General features: G+C 27.3%; 5 protein-coding genes and 1 pseudogene across 9 annotated transcripts; 2 read left to right on the top strand and 4 right to left on the bottom strand.

The window, feature by feature from the left end:
* The first annotated feature begins 193 nt into the window (after positions 1 to 193).
* On the top strand, positions 194 to 2,314 carry LOC126853068 (cyclin-C). Of its 4 annotated transcripts, XM_050598467.1 has the most exons (6): positions 194 to 231; positions 422 to 580; positions 670 to 776; positions 1,093 to 1,299; positions 1,394 to 1,645; positions 1,725 to 2,314. In XM_050598467.1, exons 2-6 carry the CDS (start codon positions 549 to 551, stop codon positions 1,925 to 1,927), a joined length of 801 nt encoding a protein of 266 aa, XP_050454424.1. In that variant the 5' UTR covers positions 194 to 231; positions 422 to 548; the 3' UTR covers positions 1,928 to 2,314. The 4 variants fall into 4 exon arrangements, with proteins under 4 accessions (XP_050454424.1, XP_050454422.1, XP_050454423.1 ...); XM_050598465.1 differs by lacking the exon at positions 422 to 580 and having other exon boundaries at positions 214 to 231; positions 635 to 776; XM_050598466.1 differs by lacking the exon at positions 194 to 231 and having other exon boundaries at positions 241 to 580.
* A 139-nt stretch (positions 2,315 to 2,453) lies between these two features.
* Positions 2,454 to 5,799, bottom strand: LOC126853067 (general transcription factor IIH subunit 4). Its single transcript, XM_050598464.1, has 7 exons — positions 4,856 to 5,799; positions 4,584 to 4,708; positions 4,250 to 4,455; positions 3,524 to 3,697; positions 3,355 to 3,441; positions 3,046 to 3,261; positions 2,454 to 2,946 (listed from the first exon to the last, which is right to left on the bottom strand). The coding sequence occupies exons 1-7, from the start codon at positions 5,364 to 5,366 to the stop codon at positions 2,865 to 2,867; spliced, it is 1,401 nt and encodes a 466-aa protein (XP_050454421.1). The 5' UTR covers positions 5,367 to 5,799; the 3' UTR covers positions 2,454 to 2,864.
* A 167-nt stretch (positions 5,800 to 5,966) lies between these two features.
* LOC126853066 (golgin-84) lies at positions 5,967 to 9,139 on the top strand. Of its 2 annotated transcripts, none has more exons than XM_050598461.1 (7): positions 5,967 to 6,465; positions 6,708 to 7,138; positions 7,206 to 7,662; positions 7,749 to 7,953; positions 8,060 to 8,299; positions 8,378 to 8,611; positions 8,694 to 9,139. In XM_050598461.1, the coding sequence occupies exons 1-7, from the start codon at positions 6,317 to 6,319 to the stop codon at positions 8,751 to 8,753; spliced, it is 1,776 nt and encodes a 591-aa protein (XP_050454418.1). In that variant the 5' UTR covers positions 5,967 to 6,316; the 3' UTR covers positions 8,754 to 9,139. The 2 variants fall into 2 exon arrangements, with proteins under 2 accessions (XP_050454418.1, XP_050454420.1); XM_050598463.1 differs by having other exon boundaries at positions 6,720 to 7,138; positions 8,694 to 9,138.
* Positions 9,140 to 9,563: 424 nt separating this feature from the next.
* On the bottom strand, positions 9,564 to 14,065 carry LOC126853234 (uncharacterized). The gene is given in 4 exon segments (XM_050598830.1): positions 9,564 to 12,101; positions 12,103 to 12,332; positions 12,660 to 12,972; positions 13,440 to 14,065. Coding segments are annotated over 3 exon segments (621 nt in total). The 5' UTR covers positions 12,961 to 12,972; positions 13,440 to 14,065; the 3' UTR covers positions 9,564 to 12,011.
* A 6,271-nt stretch (positions 14,066 to 20,336) lies between these two features.
* Positions 20,337 to 21,546, bottom strand: LOC126853043 (uncharacterized). The gene is made up of 4 exons (XM_050598431.1): positions 21,243 to 21,546; positions 21,016 to 21,155; positions 20,542 to 20,674; positions 20,337 to 20,465 (listed from the first exon to the last, which is right to left on the bottom strand). The coding sequence occupies exons 1-4, from the start codon at positions 21,264 to 21,266 to the stop codon at positions 20,415 to 20,417; spliced, it is 348 nt and encodes a 115-aa protein (XP_050454388.1). The 5' UTR covers positions 21,267 to 21,546; the 3' UTR covers positions 20,337 to 20,414.
* On the bottom strand, positions 21,402 to 23,449 carry LOC126853045 (uncharacterized; annotated as a pseudogene).
* Positions 23,450 to 23,961: the final 512 nt, after the last annotated feature.

Here is a 23,961-nt window from a genome sequence, read left to right on the forward strand (position 1 = left end):
ACGTAGTTCTAAAAAGCCCGTATAAGCTCGTATGAAACTGTACATTGAAGATTGAAATTTGACCAATGAGAAGAAGGAAATTTTGGTTTCTTTGTTCTGATTAGTCAAATTCAACAACGAATGAAACTCGTGTTGCCGCACACTTGTTAGTAGTAGCGCCAGCTGATAATGACGTTTCTTGACTTATCCACGTGGAATGAGAGTTGATGCTCCTAATTTCTAGTCTTCATGGTATGGAGTACGAATTCTGTTCTTGCTTGTTCTTTCTTGATATTGTTGCTTTATATTTATAATTCGAATAATTGTTTTATGCATTTTTTTTTATTTCTTAAAAATAATTGTAAATTTTGTCCTTTTTCTTTATATAATTCATAACATAAAAAACAAATTTATTCGCTTTTATACATATATCTGTTTCAAGAAAATTTAGATAGAAGATTCGATAGAAAAAAATATGAAAATAATTATTATACCCAAAACAAGATTTAGAACTTCTAACAATTAGCATCATTTGACGCATCATAATTTAGGATTGAATAATTTATAAAATGGCTGGTAATTTCTGGCAAAGTTCACATCAGTAAGTTAATTTTTGCATATTATATCATAATAAATTTTTAATAAATCTTTGCAGAACGCAGTTTTCACTATATTTTTTATTTTTAATAGCCAACAATGGTTATTGGATAAACAAGATTTGGTTAGAGAACGTCAACATGATTTATCAATATTAACAGAGGAAGAATATCAAAAAATATTCATTTTCTTTTCTAATAGTAAGTTGAAATGATAAATTGTAAAATGTAGTGAGATATTTATTAGATTAAATGAAAAAGTAACTTGTATTTGTATTTTTTTGTAATTTTGATAGATTGTTAAGTTTTTAGATAATATTTTATAATTTGATGTTAGTCAAAATATAAATTTGATATTAATAATTTTGAGAGACTCATAATAATTTTACTTAGCACAGAGAGAGAGAATTATTTTTTTTTTTGTATTTCTCTTAAAGATTACATAATCATATTCTATAATTATAAATGTAGTACAATTTATATGTATACATAATTATGTATATTCATTTGTTATTAGTGATACAAATGTTAGGTGAACAATTGAAATTGAGGCAACAAGTAATAGCTACTGCAACAGTTTATTTTAAAAGATTTTATGCCCGCAATAGCTTAAAATGTATAGATCCTTTATTACTAGCTCCTACAGCAGTCTTTTTGGCATCAAAAGTAGAAGAGTTTGGAGTAATTTCTAATACTAGATTAATAACGACAATGGGAACTGTAGGTAAGTTCTGTGGATATATTATATTTACTATTATACAGTTTACTGATTATTAATATGCTAATGAATTATATGTTTTATTGTTTCTTTTTTTTAGTTAAAAACAAGTTTAATTATGCATATACGCAAGAATTTCCGTATCGAACAAACCATATTTTAGAGTGTGAATTTTATCTTTTGGAACATTTGGATTGTTGTTTAATAGTATATCAACCATACCGTCCCTTGTTAACATTAATTCAAGATGTGGGACCAGATGATCAATTACTTACTCTTGCATGGCGTATTATTAATGATAGTTTAAGAACAGATGTATGTTTATTATATCCACCTTATCAAATAGCTATTGGTAAGCAATAATTATTTTTATAATCTAGTGCATTACAAAAAAAATTTCATTTAAGTTTAACATTTTATATTTTTTATAGGTTGTCTGCAAATAGCCTGTGTGATATTGCAGAAAGATCTCAAATCATGGTTTGCAGAATTAAATGCAGATATGGAAAAAATCCAAGAAATAGCACGATATATAATTAATCTGTATGAATTGTGGAAAAGATATGATGAAAAGAACGAGATTCAAGGTTTATTGGCTAAAATGCCAAAACCAAAAGCAGCACCACAACGTTGACATCAAGTTTTCTGTTCCCCAAATGTTTGGAATTCATGCTAATACACAGTGAATACTTCAATTTAAAATGTCTTTTCTATATACATTGCTATTAGAGATGTATAGAGTTGATAACGAATATTGTTCTGAATTTATTTCTGCAGACTTTTTTATCTCTACATAAAGCTATTTTGAACAAGCATATTTTAAACTATGTGGCAAATAATAATGTTTCACTTAGTATTTTTATATTTTATCCTCAATGTTCGATATAGCAAATAATCAAGAGTTATGAATTACATCTGATAATAGAATTTAATTAAATTTTCTTGAATATCTAATATATGTATAATGAATTATCAAATTGTAAAAATTTGTTCAAATGCATGTCTAATTTTAGTACCTATATATATTGACTGTGTATGTGAATATGTTGATTTATTTTTTCATTACAAATATTAATTCAAAGCATATAATATCAAGGATGATTTAAGAGTATTAAATTTATTATAAAAATTTAAATTAAAATTAAAAGAATGTCGGAATATGACTGTTAAAATCTTTCCAATATGAAATTCATTTATTATAATGTACAAAATTGCAACAAGTTTTATTATAATAAATCGAATTATCGAATTTTAAATAATTCTTTGTCTTACAAATTTTGCAATTGATAGAAATATACAAAATATAGAGACAATATTATTATATAAATATATATAAAAATTTATTTCATTAATTCGTTATATCATAATTACATTATCAAACCTAGTCCAACCTGAGAAAAGCTTTGGCATTAATCAAGAAGTTATTTCCTCTATTAGAATGAAAAAATAAGAATTTTTTAGTTTTTCTAGGCACTTATTTGAGAAAATATTTTTTTTTGTAGTATTGTTATATAAGAAACATAACAATAATGTATGTAGAATGTTTATAACTAGATTTTATTAATACAATATTAACTTGAACCCTTTGAGTACCGCTTCCAAAACTTCTTTACATCATCATGACCAGCTTTGGTGACTACCATAGTTCTTTTCCTACAAGATAAAGATACAGTATCAATTGTGATATTTGTATGGCATAATAAACCGTATTTATATTTTATAAAATATTCGGGATTTTAATATAATAATTACCTTTCACTTTGCCAAATTAATACTCCTGTAGAAAGTGCATGATCTCTAAGAACTTCAAAATCAGTTTGTGAAAGAAATTGACTATATAAAACACCTTCACTGAATGAAAATCTATTTCTTTCATTTTCCCACAGTTTAATTTGATCTACAATGGTAGGTGGTAATATAGGTGGTCCTCTTTCTATCATTTGACTGCTCACATGTTGTTGCAAATAACTATTAATATATATAAAGCAATATACAAAATATTATTTGATGATTTGATATATTAAATTCGTATATATTCAATATTGATATGAGATATCATACCCTATTATTTGAGAAGCAGTTATTCCACTTTTCAATGCTTGTCTTACAGAATCCCTTGTTAATACTGACACAATCACATTTGGAAATCTATAAATAAAAATATATATAGATTTTTAGAATTTTATATAAGGTGTGTACATTATATGTGTCGTATATATAATATACATACCTATATAATATTTCGCAGAAAAGTCCAAGTAACGCGACTTGTAAGTTAGAATTTGTGTAAGCGTACACTCGATAATTTGTTTCTACAATTATGTATCCTTCTTTATCTGTATCTTTGGCTAAAGGTTTATTTTCACCAGTAGCAATGTTTAATGCTAATCGAGTAGGATAAAATCTGGCAACAAATATACAATTAATGAAAAAATTAGTTTGAATTACTTTATGTAACATATTATTTATATCTATATATTCTGATAGAAATATTTTATGGAAATTATAATGAAATCATAAGGAAATAGTACTAAATTATATATTATTTAAATCTTAATTGATCCTTTTTCATTATGATTCCACTAAGATTTTAATAAAAATTCAGTGAAGTTTATTAAACATTGATTTTATTCAGTAAATTTCAATCAAAATTTACTTATATAGTCAATTTAGTGAAAAGTTTCATTAAATTTCATTTTTGATATAGCAGAAAAATTTTAGCATAATACATCAATTTCTCACAATTTTTCAAAAATTTTTATTACTCGTTAAATCAAATAACATATAAAACAAACTTTCAATGTTAAATAGCAAATAAAAAAATATATTACAATTATTATAATTTACCATATTATTATTTAAATTATTTTATATATTTTTTACATTTTTTAGTTCAATTTTAAAAAGCTATCTAATAATTTCATCAATATTTCCATTATTGCGAACATATATTTACCTTCCTGCTTTACGTTTTCGTTGGTATACAAGTCCAAATTCTCTCAAATGTTGTAAAAAAGTCAAGAGTCCTTCAGACATTCCTTCAGTACTGTAGTCTTTGCCAAGAGTGGAAAAATTTAATTGAAACAAAAAGGTGAGGCACTCTACTAAATCAAGACCACGTGCCTCAATAGTATCAAGATATTGCAGAATAAAATACCATACCTTAAACAAAATATTTCCAATATAATTGCAATTAGAAATAATCATAGAAATAATTATAGAAAAATGCATACATTCTATATTTTTCTAAATAATATATACATATAAATGGTATAAGAATTAATAGTTACCTGTGAAGCTGTATCTAGAAGAAGAAATTGGAAACCTGCTTGTGTTATAACTGGGCTTCCATCAGCTTCATCTCTTTTCATTAAACCAGCATGTAAAAGAATTCGTACAGCATCAGCAGATATACCTATTGTAAAAGATTTAAATATGTTAGATATTTTTAATAGTTGTAATTTTTTTGTATTAATATTATATGCTTGTATGAAGAGCATATTAAAAATACAGAATTATAAATTTACTATTTTTTTAAAAAGATTTATGAAAAAAATCTTACCCTCTTGCTGTTGGGAACCAACCATATAATGTAAAACACATTCCCATCTTTCTAATGCATAAGAATCTAAAAAAGCTACGTCGCGTGGTTTACTGTCTGTTTCCAGCTGATTAGACATAGTCCAAGGTTTGCCACCTCCCAACAGTACAATCTTCAAGTTTTTCTTGAAGATATTATTCAGAATCCAACCTGGTAGCCCACCAGGTATAGATGCCTCTTTCCATACATATAATTCATTTAAGACTTGCACTACTTTCTGATGTTCTTCGAAATAAAGTTTTGAACACCATGATGCTATAACTGCCTGTGGCACTGGTTGCTCAACAAACAACAATCTCATAACATAATGCTTGGCAATTATGGGTAATTCGCGGAACACGGCCAGACATATAGGCGGTTTATGATATAATTTATTCAGAGTATCAGGAGAACGTGATTTTAAATACTCTTGTAGGTTCTTGCATTGTAGGCTATTCGGTCTTAATAAATTTTTACCACCTGTATTAGACATACTGTATTTCACGAATAAGTTACAATTTCAATGTAACAGCAATCCTCTAACAATGGGATCTCATTTTTTATACATAAGCATTTTGTCAAATGCTAAATATGTAATAGAAAGATATTAGTGGTTTTAAACACAAAGTTTATAAGACAAATATTTTGTTTTAAGAAATAATATAATTGTCGTTATAAGAAATAATATAATTGTCTTCGTATTATATTCATTTTATTATATATGGCCAACACTTATGCCGAAGAATAAGAAAAATAAATAATACTTCTCGAAACAGTAATTGAGAACGTATCAATTATCAGTCAGTATATCAATAAGCAGAGAAAAATATGAACCATCCCCAACCTGTGCAGACAAACACGGCATATATAGTTATATAGTATGGTAAGATTATATAGGCTGTGTTCCAAAATTCACTGTCAATACTGAAAATCTATAATATACGTCACGTGAACTATAGATTTTTAATACTAGCAGTGAATTTTGGAACATAGCCACAGTATCTATAGTATATGGTAACTGTGCATACGCGAGTTTGGTATGTAACCAATCACAATACACAAATCTGTTTTAGATCCTTTCTCTATTTGCGCTCTTTCGCTCTCAGTTCCTATGGAAATGCTCATATAACATATTTAAATGACTATTATATATAAATGCATGTACTTTAAATTTTATTTATTAATATTTGTATTTTTTGTAGATTTTTAAAATGTCAAAGAAACCTTTCTCTTTTCTTGCCACAATTGACAGCTGATGCTCTATACCTCTAGCCTCTATGCACAATCTATACAGTGTCAAGCAGTGATCGGTAGTTTTTTCAGTCATGGTTATTGCATGATCATTGCGTTGTGTTATATTGCGAACAAGATTGTGATTTATCGAACAATCGCTACGTGTAATATAATTTTATTTTCAAGTAGTTTTTTTTTATCTTCGTTGATATGGCTTGGTTGTCTGGTCTTGCTGATAAGGCAGAGAATTTACTAAATAAAATCGACAAGAACACTGCGGCTGTCTTAAATAAAGATAAATACGAGATGCCACATAACCACTTGTCAACAGAAGTAACATGGCTTTCTCCGGAACTTGGGTAATTGTGTTCATGTCTAGATTGATGTCATTTTAGATTATTATTGATAAATATTTTTGGACTAGTGACCACTTCACGAGAATTCTGATAAAATTTTATACATTTTATATTATTTTTTGTGCGTGATGGAATATAAATTTATTCTATAAAAGCTTTGTTCTTATGCAATTCTCAACATATGAGTTTAACATAATGATACAACTGCTAATGCAAGAAAATACGATAAACAAATAAAAATATAGGTTTTATTTTAGACAAAATGGAGGCACATCCAAAAAACCTTTATTGGACTCGTCAGATCATATTCCTTATATTACTCCTACTTCAAAGTTAACATCAGTGAATGTATTAAATGTAACGGCATCTAAGGAGGATGCGTTATTTACATATTTGAATACTCCAGAACCAAGTCCAAAAAGGATAGCAGAATCCATTAATTTGCCAGCAACCACTTCATTATTAGTAGAACATCCTACTAATGAAATAGATTCAGAATTATCAACTCATAGCGATCAAATTCCAACTCATACTTCATTAGAAATGATTCCAAATGCTTTAGATAATAAAGATGTTGAAATAGATACAGAGAATGCAAATTTATATCTATCTAATGAAACACAGATTTTAAATAGTGAATATTTAACTAAACCAACAACAGATGCCATACAAAACGGTATATTTTTATTTGTATATGTCAGTAATTTTTATTATGTAGTTTTATATATATTTTTATATTACAGAACACAAAACAGAAGAACATTTGAATATTTCTTATCCTCAATTCAAATATAAAATAGAATCAAATACTCCAAAAGCAGATATGTTAGATAATTCCACTGATTCAATAGAAAATAAATCTGTGCATAAATATATAAGGGAAATGGAAAGAAATTTGGAGAAACAAAGTGAGTTACTGGGAAAACAAGAAACAGATCATCAAAAAGAAATTGTAATTTTAAATGAAAAGTTAAAAGCTTTGGAAGTAGAAAAATCACAACAGTCAAAGCAAATAATGAATTTGCAATTTGTTATTGATAGAAATAGACAAGAATTAAATTTAGTTAGATCTGAACTGGAACAGCATAAGGCTAGAGCTTTGAAAACTTTACAAGAAAAGGAAAAACTGATAGCCGAATTAAAGAGCAATGCACCGACAGCTATGGATGAAGTCACCCTCATGGAATTAAATCAATTAAAGTAATAATAATATTTTGCAAGTTTATATTATTATCATTTAATAATCTGTAGTACAGAATGTAATCTATTAATATAATAAATCATAGGCAGGAACGTGACAGCATTAGAGAAGAAAATCAGCAGTTATGCCAACAATTAAAAACATTACATGAAGAACTGATAAATGCAGATCTGAACTTAGAAAAAATAAAACAAAAATCAATGGAAAAAAACTTAGAAAATCAAGAAATTCTAGCTAGTGAAAGACATCGAAGATTAGAAGCAGAAGAAGATGCAAGAATGCATACTGAAGTATATATATACAATTTTACTTAGAATTTTACAAACATGTAGTGTATCTTAACATTTTTTGAGTTAATTATTGAAAAATATTAATACATAATTAATTATGTTTTAGGAAATAAGATCCTTAAAAGATGAATTAATTAATCAACATAACGAATTTAGTTTACAATTACAAAAACAGAATTCAGAGATTTCTAGGCTTAAATTACAGCTGTCTACATCAGCAATGCCAAATAGTGAAATGGATACGAGAATAGCATCTCTTACACAAACTTTGGTCAGAAAGCAGCAAGCGCTGGAATGTTTAACTACAGAAAGAAATGCATTACGTCTTCAACTTGAAAAAATTGAAGTAATTATAATAATACGCTTCTAAAGTATGGCATCTATTGTTGAAATATCTTTATACTAATAGTAAGTTTTGTAATAGCATGAATATAGGAACGCTGCAGGCAATTTACGAAGAAACATATTGTATAATAATATAAACGATACAGATGATGCAAAAGCTCAAGTTCCCACACTTTTTATGGAAACACCATTTGATACCAGTGTTACCAGAAGAGTAAAGAGAGCTTATTCTTCATTGGATGCCATAAGCATTCGAACAGGAGTTTTTTTAAGGAGATATCCACTAGCTCGAATTTTAGTATTGATTTATATGGTAAAGTACATCGATATTTGTTGTCATTAATAGTTATATATAATAAATATTATTATAATTTATAAGATATATATTTTTGCAGGGATTGCTGCAATTGTGGGTTTTGGTCGTACTTTTATCTCAATCACCAGAAGCGCATTAACAGTAATTGAAAACTAGTATTATTTTTTAAAGAAAAAGTATAAAAAATTTAATTTATGGATATTGAAAGGCAAGTTTTGCATGACACAAATCAAATCTCTTGTATACAGAGTTTAGTATATAGTATATCTTTATAAAATTATTTTATTAATCGTTAAAATGGAATAAAAACAAATAAAAGAGTGATAAATCAGTGATAACTATAAATTTTTATGATTAAATTATCTTTCTTAATTTTTACTCTTTGCTTTTTATCGTGCGATTTAGCTTTTGGCACATGTATGTTTATATTATAATACATTATTAAGAGCTCTATTTATGTATTGTTAAATCGTCTTTATTTTTTTACTGCATGTTAAGAGAACAACATTAAAATAAAAATAAGTTATTAAAAAGATTAAAGTAGTAAAAGTTATTATAATATTACATTCTTTTTTAAATATAATTATTAATTGTAACAAAATTGAGATTTTTTAAAATTGTAAAAATGATTTGTAAAAATTTATTTAAAAGATTGATATTTTAAACAGTAATATCACATAATGTATATATATTTTTGATTGATTTTAATTCACAAATAAATGATATATTATCCATAAATTAATAGAAATTTTATATTAAAGATACTGTCATTTAAGAATTATATACATACATACATATATATATATATATATATATATATATATATATATATATATATATATATATATATGTATATGTATATGAAATCACCATGGAATTTAATAAAGAATTTTTTATTAAAAAAGAAAATTAAGCATAGTGAGATATAACAAAAAATATTATTTGTAAATGTTTTTGTATTATATTTATTCGCACATACATATGTCCGTCATCTCGTGTATGTAAGATCAAGTTCACAAAACATTTCATGTTGACAATAAAGTATTCCTATGTCTGTAGGAAATATTAGGATGGAAGATAGATTTATAATCAATACGTACATCGAATCTAAATATTATTTAAACATCGCCTATTATAAATATTTACATTTGTATTGCTCGTAGTGATCGAAAAGTATAGCGCGTACATGCACCTTAGGCACAAATCCTCTTTATTAGCATACAGTTTGATTGAATAATGCTATCACATGATTTTCAGTATGAAATTTATTAGTTATATCCCTGAAATATACTATGATTATCACACAGTTCTAAGATGGATTAAATGCAGTGTTAACATTGCTTTCGATTCTTATTAATTATAAAAAAATATAAAATTCTAATTAAGTTTAAATAAAATCTTATTAAAATTTGCAATAATTTGCAATAATTTTACATACTTTATACATCAAAAGGTGATATACCAAAAATTAATGCAAGAATATAACAAAATAATAAATTTTTCTTTCTTCTTTCAAGTATAATTTTCTTGATTATGATAGATTATGTTACGTCAATATTTGATATTAGTTTCTATTACAAATATCAATTTTTATTTGTTATTTTTCATAAAAAGGATTTATATTATTCAATAATTTAATGGTTATATAATTATTTGTGACAAATATGTAGCTAATGTACTGTGATATGAAACTATTATACATTAATTGGTGCAAAATTGTGTATTCTAATATATAAATAACTAGAATGTTCGTCCGACAAAATTGTAAAAGGAATAATACGTTACGAGTGCAAATACAGACTTCACAGCCATGATAGTAAAAGGATATAGTTTAGTATAATTTAAATTAAATGTTATGTAGATGTTTCTAAATCCAAGAAAATCTTTTTTCATAAATCAGTTGACTTTTAACTCTAATATTACTGTGATTATACATATAAAAATTATACTATACGCACGAATAATGTTACGAAAAATTTACGATTACGAGAATTATAGATTCATCACTGATATCGATTACGAAGTGTTGCTTAGCTACTTAGATTATTTAAAAATTTATAACATATGAGAAAATTTCTATTGAAGACACATTTAATAAACTTGCCATAAAATAAACTTCAATGATTATAATATAATTTCACCAATAATTTTATCTTATCCAATTAAAATTATTTCATTATCCAATTAAAAATTGTTTTCTATTGTCATCAACCGTCAGAAATCAATTGATAAACTAGCATTAGCATCAACAATTTTTTGAATTGTGAAAGCTTTTTGATATCTAATTTGCACTAATGCTTCCAAATATATATGTCATATTATAAAATTATTCATCCTTTTGTTTTACTGTTAGCTTATTATCGAACAGTTAGCGAACTATTTTATAATATACATTATATCTTCTAATGATTATGTGATTATTCATAATAAAAGATTATGTACGAATAGCTTAATTGTTAGAATTCTAATTAACTGGATTAATTATAGAGATGGCGTTTTTTTTCTCATAACTATTCATACTATTCAAAGCGATTAGGGAACACATTTTTAAATATTCATAGCACACTCCTAAATGTTTAGTAATCTAAAATTTAGTTTTAAAAATTTATTTTTAATGCCCACAAACTGACATTCATGCAGACATAATACTTGTACTATTTTTCTTAAAATCTTATGATTAATTTTACGAAATCATTTGTTTGAATAGTAATTCTCACAAGCAGTGTTAAATAATTGTTAATCTCCGCCCTGGAAGAAAATGTGTAAAAATTGTTATTAATTCTAATCATACATCCATAAAATAATTTTTCAACATATTTCAGAAGAGAAAAAACAATTGTATGTATAATATGATTTTACATTGGTGGATCTCTCTTATTTTATATAATTAGAAATATGTAATTTTTTGCGTTTATCGCAAATCGGAATAGTATTTCATAATGTGCAATAAGGTTGTTTTTATCTTTCACTGAAATTTACAACTTGATATGCAGAGTGTTTCTAAATAAGTGTAAAAAATTTTAGGAGATGATTCTTTGTCGAAAATTAAGGCTGATCTTTTATATAAACATATACTCTTATATCCCTTCCTGAGAAGTTACACTCCCTCAAAGGAGATAAAAATTAGGTTTTTTAAATTTTATTGTTTTTCAGAAATATTTGTGTTCAATTCAATTCTTTAACATTGTATGTTATAAAGAATAGAAAAATATTTTATTTAGAGAAAAATATATTCTGAAATGAAATATGTATATCTAAAGATATATGTATATATATATTTTTTTTCATGCAAGGAGGACATTCTCTTTTAAACAACCTTTTTGCTTTATTTATGCGTCATCTGAGAAATTATTAGCTTCAGATACTAAAAATTTTCGCTTCTGCTTGAATCTGAAGATTAATCAAATTGATCATTGGATTTATCATTGGTATGATCAAGATTATTGCAAGCGGAGACAGTTTCGTGAAACAAGTTCTTGCTCGAATTGGAAGTGGAGTGAAGGTGATAATGTCGAGACTTTTTCCGTAGTTGATGAAACAATCTCATCCTCAAAACGTGTCGACATTTGCAATCTTTGTTCTTGACACTGATTTTCCGGATTATTTAATACAGAACGGAGAAATCTTCGTGTCTCTGCTCGTAATACATTTAGACGTCTCTGAAGGATACGATTGCGCTGCACGAGAATTATCGTGCGTATGATAATATTCAAGAGATCTGCGAGAATAATTTAAAATATCAGAAATGCATCTCAATTACGAGAACATAAAATGAAATAACTTTTCGACAAAATAAATAAAATTACGTTGTAAAAAGGTTCCAATTAGCTTAATTTTAACTTAAAAATTGATTTGTTTAGCTTTGTACTATTTGTTTTCGTCTTTTTACTATCGAGCGAATCTTTGCATTACGAAGCAAAAAATTTCATTATAATAAAAATTTTACACTTGTCTCAAATCAAAAATACGTGTCCTAGTATTTATTGTATTGTATCTTTTTGTTTCAATACTTTAGATTTAAAATTTCACGTAAATAATTTTATACCTTTTTTTGACGTAACGAGTTTTCTGCAACACTCGTTCGTATTTGTTGAATGTTTCGTACTTTTATCTGGAATAGAACAGTTTGGAATCATATTCGTATATTCTAATTTCTGTGAACATTTTTCGCCAGATGTTAGGGATGTTTCGATGATAGTCCCAATATGCAATATCATTTGTTCCAGCGAAAATGTTTGCCGTTTAGCTGTGCTTATTCCATTTTGAGATCTTCGTCGCCGGTGAACGTATGTGTTAACGGTGGTTCCGACCATCGGAAATTCCGCTACGCAAATAGTCGGCGCCATTTGATAAAATCTCTAAAACATAAATTTTGAAATATTTATCAGGAAGAGTTAGAATTGTTTAATAAAAGAATAAAAATAATAATTTATCCGTAATAGAAGAGATTTTACAGGAAAGATTTTATAGGAAATTTAATTCTGAACAAAAAGTTTCCCATAAACATGGGTTTTTGGGCGTCAAGTTTTTAAGGAAGCATTTCTCGACCTATGTTTATCGGAAATTTTTTGTTCAAAATTAAATTTTTCATAAAAGCTCAAAGTTTGGGTCTATCCTGTATATTCAGATATTTAACTTTTTATTAATATATTAGAACCTTTTAATGACGTACAATTTTAAGAAGGATAGATTACGGCTACGTCAAAAATTAATTGCATATGATCAAGTTTATTCATATGTAATCTATTTTCTTTAAAATTGTTTAAGAATTTATCTAAATATTATTTATGTGCGTGATAAAAATAATTTGTCAAAAATTATATACCTCTCTTAAATCTGTTAATTACCATACAGGATCAGGGAATACTTATTAAGTTACTGTAGATAATTGAAAAGGAACTTTCTCAAGGGTTTCTCCTTTTTAAAACTCATACTCAGAAGACAATAAAAATCTTTATTGTCGTTATAACAAACTTCCGCAAAATGCGTATCAAGTCGTGTCATCTTATCGTCAGCGAGTTGGAGTATCTCTTTTAATATCCCACTATTGACTTTGGAGTAACATCCGGCGTTTTGATGATGACCTATGTGTCCTACACGTGGATATCCTTCCGCCCTCCGCGCGTGGCGACACGATCGATGCAGGCGATGACCTCATTACCGTTAACGTCACTATACACGTGCCTGCACCGAAATAATGCCAAAGCTTCCAGTCTCCCACCCGCGGCGCCGCACGTATGTTTGAGATTGTTTTGACCTCGAGTCTCGAGTCTCTTATACCACGTGCAAGGCGTGACGCGCAACCATATGATATATGTGATAAATAAATACGATTATGTCCTTGACATGTTAATGCGAGAAAACCTGAGCAGGTAATAAGCATCTGCATCTCAATGTGCATATTTAAGTCTTAATTATTCAGTCTGCTATTTTTTGTCACTAATCTTTATAGTCTTCGCATTGTACACTTTTGTATATACCAATATATTTTTTATAATATATTTTCTATAATATATATATATATATATATATATATATATATATATATATATATCATTATGCATATTATTTTTATCTATATATATATGAAAAAAAAATATTTATAGAGAAAACCCTTGATATATTTTAAAAGATATAAAAGAAAATAAAAAGTTATATATTTTACTTATGTATATTATATTTATATAATATACATTATAGTTTTTATATTATATATATTAAAAATATTTTAGTATATTCTATAAATAGTATTGGCTTCTTTTTTTTCACTTTTTTTTTCTCTTAATGTAAAGTATTGAAAAACTAATTCGAATATATCCCATGATTAAAGTTATACATTCTGGTATACATTCACATCGTAGACGAAAATTTTAATAATTTTTTTATATGTTTTAAAATCTTTATCAGCATTTGTTACTAGTTTGCACAAAACTAATCCATTAACGACTCTTTTATAAGAAAAAGACCGAGTCGTTAGCATAAATATGGTTTGTCACGCTTTGGCACTTGTTGATGATTAATGTGTGTCAGTCAAACATTAAAATCATCTATTTTGCGCTTTTTGCTGAGCTGTGCTAAAATCGCAACTGAGTGACGTTTACGGAACGCATGCGATAATTCTGGCGTTTGCAGGAAAAACTCGATTATAAAGTGTTAAGGTTATAGAGCGATACACGCGCGAAGAGGGCCGGCACGTGGAAGGCCGCCTTACGTCATTCTGCCCCGCTCTATTAGAGACGCGAATGCCTCCGCGTACACGCGCCGACCTGTATAGATATAGGAACACGTGTGCACATTGACATCATTTTAATGCCGCAGGACATATTAATGAGAATACGCGTCTAAGCTATGTAGAAATTTCTGATTAATTTTTTTTTTACGGGAGTAGAAAACTAGAACTCTCAAGTTGCAAAACCCGAGATGCATCTGATAAAACGTGACGCAGTTAATCTTTGTATATATAATTTCAGATAGGCATGCGAAAAAGATTAAAAATACGACTTGAGGTGGAAGGGGAAAATGCTTTATCGCACGTTTACATATATGATTCAAAGTGATAATAATTTGTACACTTAATATTATCTACATATCTACAACAGTGATCCGTAAAGTACTATATTAGCCTTTTATTAGCTTTTTTTTTATCATGATTATATCTCTTTTAATCCGTAAAAGCGGATATCTTTTTAATACTTTTTAAATTAAATTTACTTTCTTGTTAAACTTACTGTTTGTAAATGAAACATATTAACAATATTTTTAGTTTCATATTTTATCTCAGTCTTTCGCTCCTTTTCTTCCCTTTCCTTAAGATATACTCACAATTTGAAAGATATTTTACGTCATTATAATTACGATATAAATATATCTTTCAATATATCTTTGCAAGATAAAAAATAAAATAATGAATAAAATAATGAATTCAAAAGATTGCGAATATTGACTCCAAATCAGATATTGCTAACTAAAAAAGTAATGTCAAGCACAAGTGCCTAAAGATCAAAATAATTTTTTAATATATATTTATGTGCTAATATTATAGCAGATATAGCATATTATTTTCACAATTTTACTTTGATAGTAAATATAAATAAAAAATTTGTATTATATATTACACATTAAAAAGAAATTTAATATAAATATTTTTATTCTCCCATTGTCAGTATAATATATCGAAAGCAAAAAGGATCGGCCAAATTTTACAAATAGATTAATTATTAAGTTTTAAAAGTTTATCTAAATGCAAAATAAAAGCTCGTAATAATTAAAATCACTTGAATTCTCGAATTGATTAAGATTGCAGTGAATCAAACAATAATTATTACGAATTTATCGAATAGTAGCGTTTCGCAATCTCTGAGAAAATTTGGATTTTAATTCGATTTGCATTTTAAGAGTTTCTAAAGAAAATTAAGATCTATATATACATACATATATATATATATATATATATATATATATATATATATATATTTAAATTTTCAAGTTAAAAGATAAACAATTAGAAATATAATAACAATGAATTCTTCTTTTCCTTTTTCAGAAATTTTTAATCCCGTTGTTTTGCACAAAAGAGACATTCATCGTACACGTGGCGACTGCAAAGTTCAACGACTTCAGCTTATATGTCTACACGTATTCTCTTAGTCAGCTTATTAAAGAAGGATGGATAAACGTGCCAGATTCTTTTTACTCTCTTATGCAATTTATTCTTTCTAAGATCTATTCTCTTTTATTAACAGATAAAATCCCATATTTTACCATACACACAAATTTACGAACATTGACATAGTGCGTAAAGAATAATACTGTATTTGGAATAAAAGACAACACATAAAAATAACGATTATTGACACAAGCAGCAATCTGTATAATAGAATGTATGAACAAAAATAAAAGAGAGAGAGAGTGTGTACATATTTATCTTTCTAATACTTGTATCTACATAAGATTATATTTTTGAATGTTATGTCATTTTTATGAAATCTATCAAAAAAAGAGATTTTTAAAGTAAACTTTTTTGTTATCTCTCTTGTAAATTTTATATTATTTATTTATTATTTATTTTTTTTATTGAATTGCAAATTAAATAGTATAATTAGTTTCGCATTACTAATAGTATAATTAGTATCGCTATAATTAAATAGTATAAGAGTTTTTATTATCAATTTATTATTAATTTTTATTATTAATTTAAAAAAATTGCACAGCAAACTCTTTTTTCATAGAAATTTATATATTTCTAATAAAATAATTTGTATAATTTTATATTTTGGCTTAAGAATTAAATATGTTTTTTTTAAGTATAATGTAAGATGCATGCACACACACACATATGATGTATTCTGTAAAAAAAGATGGATAATTTTCATATTATGTATATATACATGTATATATACATGATTCTACATTTTTTTAAATTTTCTTATTAATATTTATAAAAGCGTCTCGTTAACATATAATATAATAATCTTGAATGCGCTATATGTACATTGTATATATATATGTATTATAAAATATATTTTATAAAATCTATTTATATATTATTTTATTTCTGACCTTGCATGTGACTTTCAATCTTGCATCATATGTTGAATTTGACACTTTAGTATGTACAATAGAAAGAAAAAAGCACAACTTTCCAATAAAAAAAATATCACTTTTTTATTTTAAAACCTGTGACAAATTCTGAAAACTTATCACAAAGTTATTGTAGAGGAGAATCATCTCTTATATATAAAATATTCAAATATTTTTTAAATTTTTCTTATATTGCGTTCTTTTCATAAATCTGACACTTGCAAAAGGACCGTTGATAGTAATAATGCGAGCACTCGATGTATCACAAAACTAGATCTACTCTATGATTCCTTAATTCTTTCAAATACATACAAAAACGATTTACAAAAGCATATAATTTTCGATGACAAAATTAAAAAGCGTGTATATATGTTTTAAAAGATATATAAATTTATCTTAAACGAGTATTCAGGATATATAGTTAAAGGCAAAAAAAAGCTAACGAGAAAATATCGTATTGATATACCTACAAAGAATATATAATGTAAAAAGAACTGTCACTCAATGTCGTCGTCTTCCTGTCATTGATGTACACGCGTCGATGATCGCGAATCGACTAACCACGCCGAGCAGTCGCCATATTACTTAATTCGTTGTGTCGAGGGCATATTATAATCACGCACGCGCATTATAAAATCGAATTCTCTCCGATGTTATATCACAATGACAAAAGGGACGACACGTGCGTCCCCACCTTACAGCCCGCACGCCGATGTGTTGAGACATTTCGCGCTAAAATTATTTATTAACAGATACAGGACTTCTGTCGCGCTACTGCGCCAGACTAGAATAAAAAATGTCATTTTTCACAAATAATAGTTTCTTTATGAAAGAAGCAGTTTATTCTTCTTTTTTAACATTAGGAAAGAAAAAGATAAACAATAAAAGATTACAATCCTATTTTCTCTCTCTCGTCGATTCAGCTTATTTTATTCATCTATTTGCTACTTGGAATTTATAATTTTAACAACGAGACCCACCTGATGTTCACTGATTCGGCGAGATACAACTCCATTAATTCGCTGATAAATAATACCGATAATTCAGTTGATAATCAGTAATATCGTATTTTTTAATACTCTCGAAAGTTTGTCTCTGACTTGAGTTAATGAAAGAATATTCTGTAAAGAGATAAGTAATGCAACCACACACAAGCAGTAATGTGTCTTTTAATACGCCTGAAAATTCTTTTAAGTTATTAGGAGAACATATTTTGCGAAGAGGTAATGCGGTTATGCCGTTCACGAACGAGTAATGGATTTTAAAGCTCACGAAAATTCATTTCTGAATTACCAGGAGAATATGTTTCGCGAAGAGGTTTGCGAAGAGATTCGCGCAAGAGGTGGGCACAATCCATGAGAGGGCATGACTGATAGCTAATATGTACTTAAAATACTCTGCGCTAATTGGCTGGATCGTGGGTCAATAGAATACACCTCTTTTGCAATGACTGCTCGATCCAACCAATCAGCACGAAGTACTTACGTATACATACACTAGCCATCGGTTACGCCCCCTCACTGATCTAGTCTCCACCACCTCTTGCGCGAACTTCTTCGTATACCTCTTCGAGAAATATATTCTCCTGGTAATTCAGAAAGGAATTTTCGAACGTTTTAAGACACATTACTCACTCATTTGTGAACGCCATTACCGCAATTACCTCTTCGCAAAATATGTTCTCCTAATAACTTAAAAGAATTTTCAGGCGTATTAAAAGACACATTACTGCTTGAGTGTATTTTTAATTGCATCACTACATCGCTAAACGCCATTATCGCAATTACCTCTTCGCAAAATATGATCTCCTAATAACTTAAAGGAATTTTCAGGCGTATTAAAAGACACATTACTGCTTGAGTGTATTTTTAATTGCATCACTACATCGCTAAACGCCATTACCGCGATTCTCTTCGCAAGATACACTTTCCTACAAATTCAAACGCGAGTTTTCAAGGATATTTAAATGCTCAAGTAAAAATCAATTTATAACATTTACAACATTTCCATTAATCATGTATCAACTTTTTGGACACCAGTGTTTCAACGGGAAAATTTTAACTAATTGGTATAGAAAATCTACTTGTTCCAATAGATATATTAATTTTTATTCGAATCCTTTTAAATATAAGATGAATACCATTTTTATCTCTTTGACCATGCTATTTTACTATCAGTTTCATGGTAAAAACATTGATGTCGTGAAGCAGATCTTACTCAATAATTGTTTTCCGACACACGTTATAAACCCTTATATTTATAAGAGTAACTTAATTTTTTCAAACACCGGGATAATAGTATTCCGGGTACTGGGGAAAATAATACAGACAAACCCTCCTACATTGCATTACCGTTTGTTGAAGGCCTGAGTGACGATATTGGTCGGTTGTTTAAAAATATGGATTTTACAGTTGTCTACAATATACCTAAAAAATTAAATTCATTGATTAAACGTGGCAAAGATGGATTGCCTATTAGTAATAGAACGGAAGATTTGTAGAATAAATTGCAAGAACTGTAGCGCTTCGTATATTGGCCAAACAAAAAGACACTTAAGCACTCGGGTCAAGGAACATTTTAATAATATAAAAATGCACGTAAGTAATCTTTCCATAATCAGCAAACACAAATTAGAATTTGATCATGACTTTGATTGGTCAGCGCCTGATATTCTGCATACTGAAAAACATGTAAGAAAGAGAGAAATAGCTGAAATGTTTTGTATTAAAAAATTTGAGAACACTATTAACTCTCAAAAAGACACAGAGAATTTAAACAACATATAGGATAAATTAATAAAGGTCGTTTAGTCGTTCTCAGTATCCCAAACATAGTGGTTGACACAATGTCAGTTTGACATTTCGATTTTTCTCTTTCTACTTTTTAACTATAACGTAGGTACATAATTCCGTTTATTTCATTTGTAACGTGACTCTCATTATTTATAATATTGTTATTTTAGTTCACTTGATAAGGACCAAAACCATATGGTCGACGTTGATAGAACAATCAAACAATAAATTGGCAGTTTGGTTGTATGAACACTTGTCTATTAATTTATCTACTGGCGACATTTTTAAATTAATCATAAGAATTTTCATTAATGTATAGCTTGTAAATTTTTATTTAATTCCATTTGCTACTTTATTATACATCAATAAAGGAAAATTACGTTGAATCGCTAATTTTACTATCCAATAATCCAATATTTCGCCGCGAATTAGTTGAACGACGAAAAAGCGGTGAAATAAGACATACAAGCTTGCACCATCTTAAAATGTAAATTAATTATGTATTATCTCTTTTATGATATAACATAAAACTTTATTAAAAAAAGCTATTCTTACCGAAGCATAATTAGTCAATGATAGCACAAAAATTTTGCCGGCTGTTAATGTACAAGGTACGTAACATCTATAAAGTAATATACTCAATAGCCGCGTCGATCTCCGTGACATATTATACCATAGCACGTTATATCTAAAATTAGCAATCCCATGTATACAATTTTTACATTTTAGAACGAGCAGAAAATTTTATAATTAAAAAAAAAGTAAAAAATATGTTAATGTCAAGCAAAGAAAATGACACACTCGTGAGACATAAAAAATAAAATACTTCTATATGTAAACAAAGAGCTATAAAAATGCACAATATTTTAAGAAATATAATAAAAGTATTTTATTTTACTCAAGACATTAAAATGAAGAACTTTCAATTTTGTTATAAAAAATTTTTTTATATTTTATTATACAGTTCTATCTTTTTTTTCTTTATTTAGCTAACATTATATTAAATAAATTATACTACGCTATACTTACGCTTTGTGAAATAGTACTGAACTATGATCGATTATTCTTTGACCAGGATAGTTTAAAACAAAAAGATGTAAGAAAGTACCTATAAACATTGCTACATATCTGATCATATCTTCTTTACTATGATTTAATAAAAAAAGTATCTGCAAAATCATTAAATTCTAGATTAAATAAAAAAGCAAAAACGACTTTCAATTAGTAACATTTGATATCGTTTATCACGCACTCACTTGAATTCCGAGAAAACTTGTCATGGTGGTTGTAATAAATGTTAAATTAAACGAATACGATGTGAACGAAGAATCCAAGAAACAAACATATCTGAAATATAGATATACATTGAACAGAAGTTATTGATTATATTTTTTTTTTTGCAATATGCGAAAAATTTACAAAAACGCACTCAGCTGATGTTTCCATAAGACAAGTACAAGTTCACGATAGATCTCATCATCATATTGCATATAATCTGTCAAATTACTCTTATTTAATTGATCATCTTCTTTTGAATTTAATTCCATAGTTATATTTTCCAGTCGATGCCTTTAAGATGCGATCGAAATTTTACTTATGATATGTCAATAATTAAGTATAACTTCTCTCATATTTTATTAAAAAATAATGTAGTATAGTTATGATACCCGATAGCGGCGAATAGACTGCACGCGTGTTGCACGAACATCATGTAGGTTGTATCGACTATTACTATAATACTTATATTAACTAAAGTTGTCAAATACGAGTATATTAATATGTAATAGTAATATGCTTCTTTATCAATACCATAGTCGACATCCTACAAATATTTATATGGGCGTGATTGATTAAGAGGTTTGATAATATCCAATAATTGCGGCTTTACTGGTATTAGCAAGTAAGAGCACATCAATGAATACATAATAACTGTAAATCATATTATTATTATTTTGACCATTACTTAAACTAAATTGCAGTTCACGATAACTCAAGTGTAAAACAAGTATACGATACATAACAGTTTATTAAAATCTAAATAATATAAATAATAATAATTTATTTTATTATTACAGATATAAGACATCGTTATTTTCCTTCCTAGAATAGCGTAATCACGCATAATCTTTATTTCCAAAGAATGCGTAAAAACGCGCCAATGATAATCGATGAGAAATAACAATCGTGCTATCTGAGAAATAATACAAAAAACAGCGAAATGTACAATCGATGTGATTAAGATTTAAAAAATAAGAAAAAATCACAGTTTATAAATCGTACGTTTTTATTATTGAGAACTATAGTAAACAGTTTTATACCACCAACGAACATAATTAGCATTATGAGAAGACACTCACAATTTTGAGTGATAGTCCTCCAAGTTTTGGTTAATTCTATAAACTGTAAAAATCGACAATAATAATTCTCGAACACTTCTCAATGCATCTTTTTAATATCTTTTTAATCTTATACTTACCTGAAGTGAAAATAATGTAAATAGCTAAATAATAATGTAAATAGATATATGTAAATTAGCTATAATAATGTATAAATAGGTGTGTATGACAATAAAAATAAAAAATTGTTTCTAAATGAAACAATTTTTTATATTCGACAAACTTTCGTAAATAAGAGAAATATATGTGTTGTCAATCGTACTTTAATAAATTGCTTGGACTTCATCTTTTTTAATTTGCGAATAATTATAATTTAGTTTTAAGTCAATTTTTTTTCTTTGCAAAAATATCAAAACACTAATAAATTTTAAATTATAAGCAATTAAAAAATCAAAGAGCTTTTTTTTTTTAAAGTAAATTCTATAGCTGATCAATGAAAATACAATGGATTTAGCACTCTGTATAATATTGTCGTAAAATTAATTATTTATTTGCTCAGGCAAAATAATGTCATAAAGATGTTTCACAAAAATATTTATGGTCAGGTTTAAAAAGTTGTTAGGAAGTTATTTTTTAAGATGCTTTTTTTAAGTCTTAAGCTTCATTTAAAATTTAAAAAAGTTTTATTTAAAATAGCACTTTTATATATTCTTTGGTTAAATATTTAAATATACAATATAAAAAAAATAATAAAGATTCAATTCTAAAATATAGTAAGACTAACTGTATAATATATAGTAACTTTTGTAATAAAATGTATAATATTAATAATGTTTTTAACTTTTCAAAACGTTTGAAAGATATGCCTGTGCACGCTTAAAGTAAGCTGTGTATATACATATATTACCATGGGAAAATATTTTTCTTGCAAATTTCAAATAACATTACCTCAAAAAAAGCTTGACTAAAAATAACAGTTGATATTAATGTCGGCAAAAGTATCTTTAGGTAAATATTCTGGTTCGGCCAGCCACCAATTTTCTTTATGAGGATCTTATTAATATTATAGTAACGTTTTATAGCCGACTGCATTTTTTCTGATCCGCTCTGTCGTTTCTTCCTTTCAGTTCTTCCTCAGGACACAAACGATATAACATTAAAAAAAATCCCCTGTTCTATACCCATGTAGAAATACATATCGCTAATAACGCGTTGCGGTATCACATCATGATAATTGCGGGTTGTCAAGAGAATGCTAGATGTCCCGCGTCTTCATATTCTCATTTTCTATTTTTCAGTCACGCAAAATAAAAATGATAGCTTGAAAAATTATAGATATTTTGCTAGACGTCAATCATTGTAACATGCATCAAGAATTTTATTCCTCATGATATAATATGATCTGCAGTACGAGTGACAGCTACATCGATAAATATAACAGGAAATGCGTGTGAACGATGTGAAGTGTAAAGAGTCGCGTGATAAACTGATAAGTAACTAAAAACTATGATAGCTTAGAGTTTCATTTTATAAAAAATCATATATATGCCATTGCATAAAACTGCTGATAAAAAAATTTATTTTTACACTGAATGTTTTAAAAATTATTATTTTATTCAATAAATCTTTTTCACTTAAA

Source organism: Cataglyphis hispanica, chromosome 11, assembly GCF_021464435.1.
Source record: "Cataglyphis hispanica isolate Lineage 1 chromosome 11, ULB_Chis1_1.0, whole genome shotgun sequence".
Classification (NCBI taxonomy): domain Eukaryota; kingdom Metazoa; phylum Arthropoda; class Insecta; order Hymenoptera; family Formicidae; genus Cataglyphis; species Cataglyphis hispanica.

What these genes read in the sequence shown, in the direction of transcription:
- LOC126853068 (XM_050598465.1), top strand. An exon ending in AACGACAATGGGAACTGTAG is followed by an intron (nt 1,300 to 1,393) that starts GTAAGTTCTGTG and finishes TCTTTTTTTTAG; the next exon opens with TTAAAAACAAGTTTAATTAT. An exon ending in ACCTTATCAAATAGCTATTG is followed by an intron (nt 1,646 to 1,724) that starts GTAAGCAATAAT and finishes TATTTTTTATAG; the next exon opens with GTTGTCTGCAAATAGCCTGT.
- LOC126853067 (XM_050598464.1), bottom strand. Translation starts at nt 5,366, where the DNA reads ATGTCTAATACAGGTGGTAAAAATTTATTAAGACCGAATAGCCTACAA. An exon ending in CGAAAACGTAAAGCAGGAAG is followed by an intron (nt 3,698 to 4,249) that starts GTAAATATATGT and finishes ATTTGTTGCCAG; the next exon opens with ATTTTATCCTACTCGATTAG. An exon ending in ACTGCTTCTCAAATAATAGG is followed by an intron (nt 3,262 to 3,354) that starts GTATGATATCTC and finishes ATATATTAATAG; the next exon opens with TTATTTGCAACAACATGTGA.
- LOC126853066 (XM_050598461.1), top strand. Translation starts at nt 6,317, where the DNA reads ATGGCTTGGTTGTCTGGTCTTGCTGATAAGGCAGAGAATTTACTAAAT. An exon ending in ATGCAAGAATGCATACTGAA is followed by an intron (nt 7,954 to 8,059) that starts GTATATATATAC and finishes ATTATGTTTTAG; the next exon opens with GAAATAAGATCCTTAAAAGA. An exon ending in TTCAACTTGAAAAAATTGAA is followed by an intron (nt 8,300 to 8,377) that starts GTAATTATAATA and finishes GTTTTGTAATAG; the next exon opens with CATGAATATAGGAACGCTGC.
- LOC126853043 (XM_050598431.1), bottom strand. Translation starts at nt 21,266, where the DNA reads ATGACAAGTTTTCTCGGAATTCAA. An exon ending in CAAGTTTTCTCGGAATTCAA is followed by an intron (nt 21,156 to 21,242) that starts GTGAGTGCGTGA and finishes ATGATTTTGCAG; the next exon opens with ATACTTTTTTTATTAAATCA. An exon ending in CATTGACTAATTATGCTTCG is followed by an intron (nt 20,466 to 20,541) that starts GTAAGAATAGCT and finishes TTACATTTTAAG; the next exon opens with ATGGTGCAAGCTTGTATGTC.